Consider the following 11,661-nt stretch of genomic DNA (forward strand, 5'->3'; position numbering starts at 1 on the left):
AGAATATAGTATTACAGTCAGAGCTAGGGTGTCAAGGAGGACCAACTTAATATAAGGTAGGTCTATTCAAAGGTCTGATGGCAGCAGGGAAGAAGCTGTTCTTGAGTCGGTTGATACATGATCTCATACTTTAGTATCATTTTTCTGACAGAAGACGGTGGAAGAGAGTATGTCCAGGGTGCGTGGTGTCCTTGATTATGCTGGCTGCTTTTCTGAGGCAGTGGGAAGTGTAGACAGAGTCAATGGATGGGAGGCTGGTTTGCACGATGGACTGGGCTATGTTCACAACCCTTTGTAGTTGCTTGCCGTTTTGGTCAGAGTAGGAGCCATACCAAGCCATGATATACCTGGAAAGGATGCTTTCTATGGGTGCATCTGTAAAAATTGATCAGAGTCATAGTGGACATGCTGAATTTCCTTAGCCCAAAATCTTGTGAAAGTTCTCTGACTTCTATAAGTCAGGAAAACAATTGTTGGGAAATGGCTCAACACATGGCTCCCAACTCCAAGGGGAAAATCCAGGCAAAAGTCTCAGTCGCTCCTCCCCCGCCTTCTCCCCACCAGTGCAAAATGGAGGAAGTTGAGGGAGTGTTACACTGTCAGAGGTGCTAGCATCCAAATGAAACATTAAAAGGAAGTGCCTTCTGTCCTTTCAGATCCCATCTATTTTTGAAGACAACGAACAGAGGTGTTGTGGTGTCCCAGCTAGCATTTCTTCATCTGCAATCACTATTTGGTCATTTGTATCAGCACTGTCAGTAAAACCTGTCTGTGTAAACTGGTTTCAACATTTCCCCATATTAATACAATGACTGTACTTCAAAAATAATTAAACAGGACACGTCAAGGTGATTAAAGGCACAATATATATGCAAATTATTTCTTACTTGAGCTAATGGTACAATCCATTATTCTCATTATATTTTTGCTTTCAAATTCCACTTTAAAAATAAAAGTCATGATTAACTTACAATTTAGAGAGGTTTTGTAATGAGGACAGATTTGCAATGTGTGTTATATTATTATTCTGCAGGTACAGATGGGTGAGATTGAAGGCAAAATCTAAATTATGAATCTGTGTGATGTTGTTGTCATATAAATATATGACAGACAGGTTCTTGCATATAGAGAGGTCATCCTGAAACAAAAGAAAAAGCATAGCTTTAGAAAAAAAACTCAGCATATATAAACTGTACTTTCACTTTTAATCACATCACTGTGGAAATCAGAAGCTATTACAGGTAGAGAATCAGCACCTCCCTCTTGGAGAGGAGCTACTCTTTGATCCTCGGACTCTCCAATCTCTAAAGGTAAGCGGTTGTCGCATTTGCATTTGATAACTTTCTTAGGTACGTCATAGATCTTTGACATTGTGAAACAATATAGCTTAAAGAACATTGTTTCATATGACGCATCATAATTCAGCAGGACATCAGGTATCCTGCCAGCAGCGAACAGGACCGGTGAACAGGTGAATCCCCCAAATAATATGGAAGAAAATTAACAGCCATTTGGGCAAGCAGGGACTAATAAAGGAGAACCAGTATGGATCTGTGAAGGACAAGTATCTATGATACTTCTATGATTCTATGACAAATTGCGTTTGACCAATATGATTTCAGAAAAAAGAGAAGGCAGGTGCGGGCAGTGTGGTCAATCTGTTTATGGTCTTTCAAAAGGTGTTTAATAAAGTACCAGATAATAATTTTGCTAGCAAATTGAAGCTAATAGGATAAAAAACAAAAAAAACCATAGAAAGGTTGTTGCGCAAGAAGAGGCTGTTCAGCCCATTGTGTCTCTGCTGGCCAAAATGGGCAGTAAGAAGTCTCACAACACCAGGTTAAAGTCCAACAGGTTTATTTGGTAGCAAATACCATAAGCTTTTGGAGCACTGCTCCTTCGTCAGATGGAATGGAAATGTGCTCTCAAACAGTGCAAACAGACACAAAATCAAGTTGCAGAATACTGATTAGAATGCGAATCCTACAGCCAGCCAGGTTAGGGTTAGGTAGCAGCATCGATACAAAATTAGCTTAGTGTTGGGAAACAGAGTTATGGTGAATAATTGTTTTTCTAAGACAGGAGAGAGGAATACAGTGCTCTTCCCCTAGGTTTAGTTCTAGGAGCACTGCTGTTTTTTATACTGTATTTATTAATGGCTTGGACTTGGGTGTAAAAAAAATTCAAAATTAGAAGATGACACATACTTGGAAGTGCAATAAAGAGTGAATAAGGTATTAAGTTACTTCAAAAGGACATGGACAGGCTGACAGGAATGGGCAGACAAATGGCATTGCAGTGTGAAGTAATATATTTTGCTGGGAAGAAGGTGAAGAAATGATAAAAGCTAAATGATCCAATTTAAAAAGGAGTGCAAGAACAAACACACGCAAGGGTGATTAACAATGCAGATAATAAAGCATGTGGGATCCTGGGCTCTATAAATTGAGGCATAAAGCATGAAAACTGGATTGTAATGCTAAACCTACATAAAACACTAGTCCAGCCCCAATTAGCATATTCTGTCCATTTCTGGGTACCAAACTTTAGGAATTATGTAATAGTTTTGGAGAGATTACAGAAGGCACTTACTAGAATGGTTCCAAGAATGAGGGATTACAGTTACATGGATAGGCCGAAGAAGTTGAGGTTGTTCTCCTGACAGCACAGAAAGCTAAAAGACTGATAGAAATGTTTAAAATTTGGGAGAGATTGGATAGAATAGATAAAGATAAACTGTTTCCAATGGCTGAACAGCTGTGAAGCAGAGGACAGAGCAAGCATAGGGCAATGAGTGAGATGGCACAGAGAGATTCAAATCCCTAGGATATATTTTAAAGAGTTATACAAGCAGCAAAAATCAGGGACTATGACTTGGCTTCAATCAATTAAATGAACTTACGATTTCATCAATATTCTTGTTTGAAAAATTTAGATGAGTCAGTTTTTTTAGGTATTGTTCCAATGGCTCATCTCTTCTGTTCTTTACATGGACACTACTTTTAGCAATTAGATCCACTGTAAGTCGACCCATAACGTAACAGAACTTGATTTAAAGGTATTTCACGTGGTGTTGTCTTTGAGAGCTTGGCTATTTCCAGAAAATAATTAAATTAACCTGTGGAATGAATTTAACAGGCAATTATACAAATAAAAATATATGAGAATACAAGTACCTCTTGAACATAGTAAGGCTGATTTTAGTTTCTCCACAGTAAAACCAATGGATGGCACAGGGTGAAAGGAATAACGTTTCAGTAGAGTCAGTGGGGCAATTGTTCTATGTCTAGGTTACTTCTCATTTACATGAGTTTGATGACCAATGAAAAACACACATCTATCACTGTCAGCTTGTTAATTAAGGGTTGGAAAGTACTTTAAAAACACAGATTTTTGGATTCATATGATGCATTATAATGTTAACCTATAAATGCAAATTATAATAATTGTATACTGAATGCTACTATGCTGCTTTATTGCTGTTTTCCTTTGGTTGACCACCATGAATGGGTTAATGTGCACGTATTAAAATGGGGTCACATTGAAAAATAGTTTGGGAAGCATCATAAGACATTCAGGGGTCCTGAGGTTTCACATTCTAACGCAATACCTGAGATTGAGAGAGGAGGGAATCTGCACACTGATTCAAGTCTTATGGTTTCAAGTAAAACAATTATCACCCATCATCCCAAAGTCCACAGAAACTGACAAATCGGTAGTTTTGAGTCTAACATGTTTTTGGACAGAGCATGGAAAGAAACAAGGGCACTGACTTTACAAAGGGTTGGAACGACCACTGATTGAGCTGGCAGAGTAATGAAGGATATAATTGCTAGATTGGGCTTATGTCAGACGGTGAGGAAAGTAACACGGGGGGGGGAGTCATCCACTTTATCTCATGTTCAGATCTACAAAGAACAGACTATTTATGTCATCAAAAGTGCCAATAAGTCACCCTCCACTCACTGGTGCTAAAGTTACATTCCACCATTTGGCTACAGACTCCTTCATAGCCTGGAGATGAAGCCAGAGGAAAGGCAAGAGTAACTGCCTTTAAAATACCCGCTACCTTTGATTGAGGATTTTTTGACGACCTTTCAAGAGGGCAGAAATTCAGCAAAACTGACCTATTGCAGGCCTACCTGCAAATGAATCACAATGTCTGCTCACCATTATAATACAAAGGCCTATTCCACTATACCTTTTTGTATAATGTCAGCACCCGCTTTGTTCCAACAGTCCATAGACCAGATTTTAAGCAGTCTGCAGGGGGTACAATGTTACCTTGACAACATATTGATCACTGGAAGCAACGAACAGGAACACTTATGTAACCTAGAAGCTACATTGAAACATTTTCAGATGCATGGTCTTCATGTCAGGAAAGAGGAGTGTGACTTCTGTCAAATGTCAGTACAATATTTAGGTCATATGATTGATGGCAAGGGTTTACACAAGGCACCTAAGAAGATGGAAGCTATCATGGAAGCCCCAAAACCAAAGAATTTAACACAGTTAAGATCATTCCGAGGATTAATTAATTAATTATGGGAAATTTGTTCCGAATCTAGCAACCCTCCTGAAACAATTGCATAATTTGTTGTGCATTGTAGAGGGGGATATGAAATTAGCTAGAATAGTAAGTAAAGAGTTAAAATGATTTTTACTCAAAGTTGGATATTACCATTATTTTAATCATATGTGAATGCATTTAACTGAAGTGAAATTATATATTATGACTCTGTGTGTGAAGTATATTCAACTGAGAAATCATTTTTTAAATAATATGTATTAACTACAATTTAATATATCTGTGAAATACAGAAGCGGCAGTTATGGAATTTGAATGTTTAAGATTTGCTTAACAAGTAACATAATGTTTCAAGAACAAACAATACAACATTGAATTTGGAATATTTGATTATGTGTGCATGTTATTAACTGATAATGAAAAGTTTTATGGAATGTAATAATTTTAAACTTAATATTTTTAAAATGAATCATCATTTTAAATGTGGAAAGTTTAATGTTTAAATTAAAAAGAATGTAGTAATGTGATTTAAACATTTTTAAATCCCAGTTCCAGTCAAGAAATGTGAATTATACAGAAAACTACAAATTCAGAAACTCATAACTTTGTTAGTAAAAAAAATACAATGTTTCAAATTAGGTAGAGTTAAGAAACACATTAAATTTAGAACAATGGGACACATGTTGTCCAGGCATGTAATAGCGTCAATCTTCAGGGCCCGAAGTTGGCGCTGTCTATGCCTTGGCGACATGCCACTGATAAGGTAGACAAGGAGTAGCATCCCTAGATACAAAGCGTAAAGGAAATGGATTCATGCCAATAAGTAGGAATAGGTGGGAATCAGATATTGGGATGGACCAGTAAAATTTCACTATATCGGGTGGCATATTGTAATTGATTGAGACATTTGACATGATAAAGACTGATAATTTTAAATGCAATGAAATCGAATTAAACTAATTAGTAGGGAGGGAAGGCTTAGATCAGAAAGAAGGGTATAAGTGTGTTGAATTTTGGCACAAAGATGAGATCTTTGGAAGGCTTATGGTACTCTGTACCGCTTGGCAATCTGAAGGTCTCCCTTTGGCCGTTGTTTCATGGTCTTGTCTGTCTATATTAGTTCTATATGTTTTAATAAATCTTCGTATGCATTAAAATGGAAGGATTTTGCCTTTGTGAGATTTAATTTTTCAAATTACTTAGTTTTTCCAAGGAATCAGGTCACCCACTTCATGCACACAAAAAGCACAGCAATAGATACTAGATACGAAAAAGCAGATCAATCAGTTGAAGAAGCTCTAAAGAAGTCAGAAATGTTGGTATATTTCAAACTGAAATTACCACTACAACTTGCTTGTAATGCATCACTGTACGGAGTTGCAGCGGTAGCGTCACACAGACTACCTTCAGGGGAAGGAAGACCAATAGCTTTTGCGTAGCATGCCTTAACAAGTGCAGAAGGAAATTGCTCCCAGTTGGAGAAGGAGGCACTGATTATTATCTTTGGTGTGCAGACATTTTCCCCAATACCTCTATGGTTGTCACTTTACATTGCTCGTTTGCGGTGTTGATGGTAGTCACTTTACATTGCTGACAGACCATTGTCCCTTAACAACTATTTTTGGGCCACATAAGGGTATTCCATCCCTCGCTGCAAGTAGACTTCAACAATGGTCTTTAATATTATCAGCACATTCCTGTGCGATCCAGCACTGCCAGTCAAAGAGCCATGCCGATGCTGATGATTTTGCCCGCGTGCCTTTGCCTGCTGGTCAAGTACCACTCAGTAGTGTTTCCAATATCTTCTATTTTTCACAGATAAAATATTTCCCAGTGATTGAAGCTCAGGTCCAATGACAGACCACAAATAATCGTGTGATGGGAAAGGTACTGGAAATGGTGTAAAAGGGATAATAGCGGCAACGCATCCCAAATTAAAGCCATATGTTTTCAGAAAATCGAGTTAGCAGTACAGGGCGGAGGCCTGATATGGAGGAATGAAGGTAATAATTGCTCCAAACTTGCGACAGAGTTTTGGAACAATTACGTAAAGGACACCAAGGTATAGTTTGCATGAAACAATTTGCGACAAGCCATTTCTGGTGGCCAAGACTTGATGCCCAGATCGAGGAAAAAGCAGGACTGTGCCAGTCATATGCGTGGATGAGGAACGCACCATCATTGTCCCAATTGCATCCAGGGGAGTGGTCTAAAATGCCCTGGCAACATCTACACATTAACTTCGTAGGTCCATACAAAAGGCACATATTCATGGTTGTCATAGATGCACACTCCAAGTGGCCTGAAGTTGTCCTAATGAAGTCAACAACTGTGGAACAAACAATCAAAAAGCTCAATGAGATTATTTCCAAAGCTGGGAAAGAAGAACCAATTGTGAGTTATATTAGACCACAATGCACAGCTCAGGAATTTGAAGACTATCTAAAGATGAGTGGTAAGCAACATATAAAATCAGCACCATACCACCCATCTACGAATGGATTAGCCGAAAGGTTTGCCCAGTCCTCGAAGCATTCACTGAAAGCCTCAAATGACCAAGGTTCATTAAATCACCATCTAAACAGTGTCTTGGCGACATATCACAACACCACACACATGACCACTCAAGAGTTCCCCAGCTTTCCTACTACTGAAGAGCAAGCTGAGGACAACACTTGATCTACTTTTACCACAGGAGACATCCAGGATAGTTGAACATAATCCACGGTCACAACTCTTAAGAAGAGCAGGTAATTCCTTGAAGGTCCTTGAAGGTGACGTCACAGGTGGAGAAGGTAGTGAATAAGGCATATGGCATGCTTGCCTTTATAAGACAGGGCATAGAGTATAAAAGTTGGGGTCTGATGTTGCAGTTGTATAGAACGTTAGTTCGGCCGCATTTGGAATACTGCGTCCAGTTCTGGTCGCCGCACTACCAGAAGGACGTGGAGGCTTTAGAGAGGTAATAGAGGTGTATAAAATTATGAGGTGTATAAAATTATGAAAGGCATGGATAGGGTGAACGGTGGGAAGCTTTTTCCCAGATCGGTGGTGACGTTCACGAGGGGTCATAGGTTCAAGGTGAGGGGGGGGAGGTTTAACACGGATATCAGAAGGACGTATTTTACACAGAGGGTGGTGGGGGCCTGGAATGCGCTGCCGGGCAAGGTGGTGGAGGCGGACACACTGGGAACGTTTAAGACGTATCTAGATAGCCACATGAACGGAGTGGGAATGGAGGGATACAAAAGAATGGTCTAGTTTGGACCAGGGAGCGGCGCGGGCTTGGAGGGCCGAAGGGCCTGTTCCTGTGCTGTATTGTTCTTTGTAATTCCATAAGACTCTTATTTCGACAAGGAGAGCAGATTTTAGCACGCAGCTATATCAGCAATGAGAAGTGGGTTCCTGCAACTGTGTTGACTCAAACCGGCCCCATCTCCTATACAATACAAACTGAAGATGAGCTAGTGTGGGGATGACATGCAGATCAGTTGTTAGTTGCATGCATCAATATGCCAGCCAGTACCATGTATGTCAGAACCATCTCAAGACGAACTGCCATCCATAGCACCAGAAATTGCGACTTCTGGTCAATCAGCAGAAACCAAGATTGCCAAAGAATCCCTTGCTGCTACTAGTCTTCCTTCTGCAAGAGAAACTGTTACACCTTCCAAGGTAGAGAAATCATCTGATGATCCAGAGAGTAACTGTGAGGTCAAGAAGAACCAAATCCCTTATGTGTGCAGGCAACCAGTGCGGAACAGACGTCCCCCAGTCACAGATCGTCTTTCCGAGCTATTATTACTGTGTTATGACTCATTGTCTGCCCTAATATATATGTTTTGACGACGATGTGAAAGTACTATTGTTATTTGGTATGATGTGGAGATGCCGGCATTGGACGAGGGCGGGCACAGTAAGAAGTCTCACAACATTACTCACCTGATGAAGGAGCAGTACTCCGTGATTGCAAATAAACCTGTTGGACGTTAACCTGGAGTTGTGAGACTGGTTATTTGTTGTTATGGGACCTTAGAATGAAAGGGGGAGGGATGTTATCCACTTCGGGATGTTGGGTTGTTGCATGGTTACTTCAACAATCTATAGTTTGTGACATCTGCTGCTTCTCTTTGCCTCAGTCTAGTTCAAGCCTTTGTAGAGTTAACAGCTGGTTAATAAACCTGAGTTGTTTGCATCCAACCCACAGTCTACAACTCCACATTATTTTATCTTGAATGCACAGTAAATAACTGACGGGGAGGGGGGGCCACCCCAGGATGGGGAGGGGGGGGGAAACCCCAGGACGGGGAGGGCACCCCAGGGCGGAGGGGGGGGGCCAGGACAGGGGGGGGGGGGGCGTGCCCCGGGGGGGGGGGGGTGCCCCGGTAGGGGGGGGGGGGAGAGTGCCCCGGGAGGGGAGGGGGGGAGAGTGCCCCGGGAGGGGAGGGGGGGGAGAGTGCCCCGGGAGGGGAGGGGGGGAGAGTGCCCCGGGAGGGGAGGGGGGGGAGAGTGCCCCGGGAGGGGAGGGGGGGGAGAGTGCCCCGGGAGGGTGGGGGGGGGGAGAGTGCCCCGGGAGGGGGGGGGGAAGAGAGAGAGCGCCCCGGGGGGGGGGGGGGGGGGGGGAAGAGAGAGCGCCCCGGGGGGGGGGGGGGGGGAGCGCCCCGGGAGGGGGGGGGGGGAGAGAGCGGCCCGGGAGGGGGGGGGGGAGAGCGGCCCGGGAGGGGGGAGGGGGCGCCCCGGAAGGGGGGGTGCTGGGAAGGGGGGTGCCGGGAAGGGGGGGTGCCGGGAAGGGGGGTGCTGGGAAGGGGGGTGCTGGGAAGGGGGGTGCTGGGAAGGGGGGTGCTGGGAAGGGGGGAAGGGGGGTGCTGGGAAGGGGGTTGTGCTGGGAAGGGGGGGTTGTGCTGGGAAGGGGGGGGTTGTGCTGGGAAGGGGGGGGTGCACTGGGAAGGTGTGGGGGGGTTGCTGGGAAGGTGGGGGGGGTTGCTGGGAAGGTGGGGGGGGGGGTTCCTGGGAAGGTGGGGGGGGGGGTGTGCTGGGAAGGTGGGGGGGGGTGTGCTGGGAAGGTGGGAGGGTTGCTGGGAAGGGGGGACTCGTTAACTGGGGCAAATTAGGTTAGGAAGTAGGTCACATCAACATACCTGGCTGCCGGTGCAAAGCTGCTTGAGGCCGTTTCACAGAGTTTGCCCGGAGGCGGCTTTACTTCCCGCAATATTTTCATAACACGAGGCTGAAAGCGAAGAAACTACCAGTTGTGGATACACAGCTTCCTGGAGCCTGGGCACTTCCACCGAACATTGGAGCTGCTCGTTAACCAGATCAGGGAAGGGATTCGCCCCGTACTGACTTAAAACAAATTGAATAAAGGATTGAACATTCACTTTAACAAAAAGGTGAAATTATGTTTAAGTTTGCTCTTCCCTTTGCTGACAGTACAGTTGGAAAGCTGCCAGACGCCGCGGCCGTTTCGAACACTGGCTGTTTGGAAGCTCGTGGCCGACGCATCGGCGGTTGCTATGGAAACGGGTGCCACCATTTTGTTTTCCAGTGAAGCGCCATGTTCTTCCCGCCCCGCGCTCAGCGGGTCAGGAAGATCCTGAAAGTCCTTCAACTTCACTCGCCTCAGAGCTACACCAGAAAGAGAATGAAACCTCAAGTAGGGGTAATTTTGAATACTACGAGTACACCGCACCATTCTAATAGGATCTATAACTACAAATAATAGTTTTCACCTTCTCGTACTGCTCACTTCATTCACCGTTGATCTCGGACTCTAGAAGTGAATGAACAACAATAAATGCATTCTTATTTCCAAAACCTGTAACACTGCGAATCAAAGGAAGCAATTAAGCAATAATTGTTGGCAAGGCATACAGTGAGGTGGTCCGGAGACAATATGAGGATGATGGATTCTCCTAGCTATTGCTTGATCAGTCTTCAGCAAAAAGACAAATTGTTCGCCGCCTAGTTTAATGTCATCTGCATGTATGATATTAAGCCTAGTCTTGATTTGCAGGTTGCAAATATTAGAAACAAAGTCATTGGCGTGGTTGCGGCATCGACTTTGCAGCATGCTCACTTATAGAACCATAGAAAACCATAGAAAATCACAGCTCAGAAACAGGCCTTTTGGCCCTTCTTGTCTGTGCCGAACCATTTTTTGCCTAGTCCCACTGACCTGCACTTGGACCATATCCCTCCGCACCCCTCTCATCCATGAACCCGTCCAAGTTTTTCTTAAACTTTAAAAGTGAACCCGCATTTACGACTTTATTCGGCAGCTCATTCCACACTCCCACCACTCTCTGCGTGAAGAAGCCCCCCCCCTAATATTCCCTTTAAACTTTTCTCCTTTCACCCTTAACCCATGCCCTCTGGGTTTTTTTCTCCCCTAGCCTCAGCAGAAAAAGCCTGCTTGCATTCACTCTATCTATACCCATCAAAATCTTATACACCTCTATCAAATCTCCCCTCAATCTTCTACGCTCCAGGGAATAAAGTCCCAACCTATTCAATCTCTCTCTGTAACTCAGCTTCTCAAGTCCCGGCAACATCCTTGTGAACCTTCTCTGCACTCTTTCAACCTTATTTACATCCTTCCTGTAACTAGGTGACCAAAACTGTACACAATACTCCAAATTCGGCCTCACCAATGCCTTATATAACCTTACCATAAAACTCCAACTTTTATACTCGATACTCCGATTTATAAAGGCCAATGTACCAAAGGCACTCTTTACGACCCTATCCACCTGTGACGTCACTTTTAGGGAACTCTGTACCTGTATTCCCAGATCCCTCTGTTCAACTGCACTCTTCAGAGTCCTACCATTTACCCTGTACGTTCTACTTTGGTTTGTCCTTCCAATGTACAATATCTCACACTTGTCTGCGTTAAATTTCATTTGCCATTTTTCAGCCCATTTTTCTAGTTGGTCCAAATCCCTCTGCAAGCTTTGAAAAACTTCCTCACTGTCCACTACACCTCCAATCTTTGTATCATCAGCAAACTTGCTGATCCAATTTACCACATCATCCAGATCATTGATATAGATGACAAACAACAATGGACCCAACACCGATCCCTGCGGCACACCACTAGTCACAGGCCTTCACTCAGAGAAGCAATCCTC

The 11,661-nt window shown here is 43.4% G+C and overlaps 1 protein-coding gene across 1 annotated transcript in view; it reads right to left on the reverse strand.

The window, feature by feature from the left end:
* The window catches only part of ppp1r42 (protein phosphatase 1, regulatory subunit 42), a 54,346-nt gene extending 51,312 nt beyond the window's left edge, over positions 1-3,034 (reverse strand). Inside the window, exons 1-2 of the mRNA XM_078217091.1 lie at positions 2,903-3,034; positions 972-1,138 (exon numbers count right to left, since the gene is read on the reverse strand). Coding sequence (XP_078073217.1) covers positions 972-1,138; positions 2,903-3,034 — 299 coding nt within the window. The remainder of the gene's footprint in view (positions 1-971; positions 1,139-2,902) is intronic.
* Positions 3,035-11,661: the final 8,627 nt, after the last annotated feature.

Source organism: Mustelus asterias, chromosome 7 (genome assembly GCF_964213995.1).
Source record: "Mustelus asterias chromosome 7, sMusAst1.hap1.1, whole genome shotgun sequence".
NCBI lineage: Eukaryota > Metazoa > Chordata > Chondrichthyes > Carcharhiniformes > Triakidae > Mustelus > Mustelus asterias.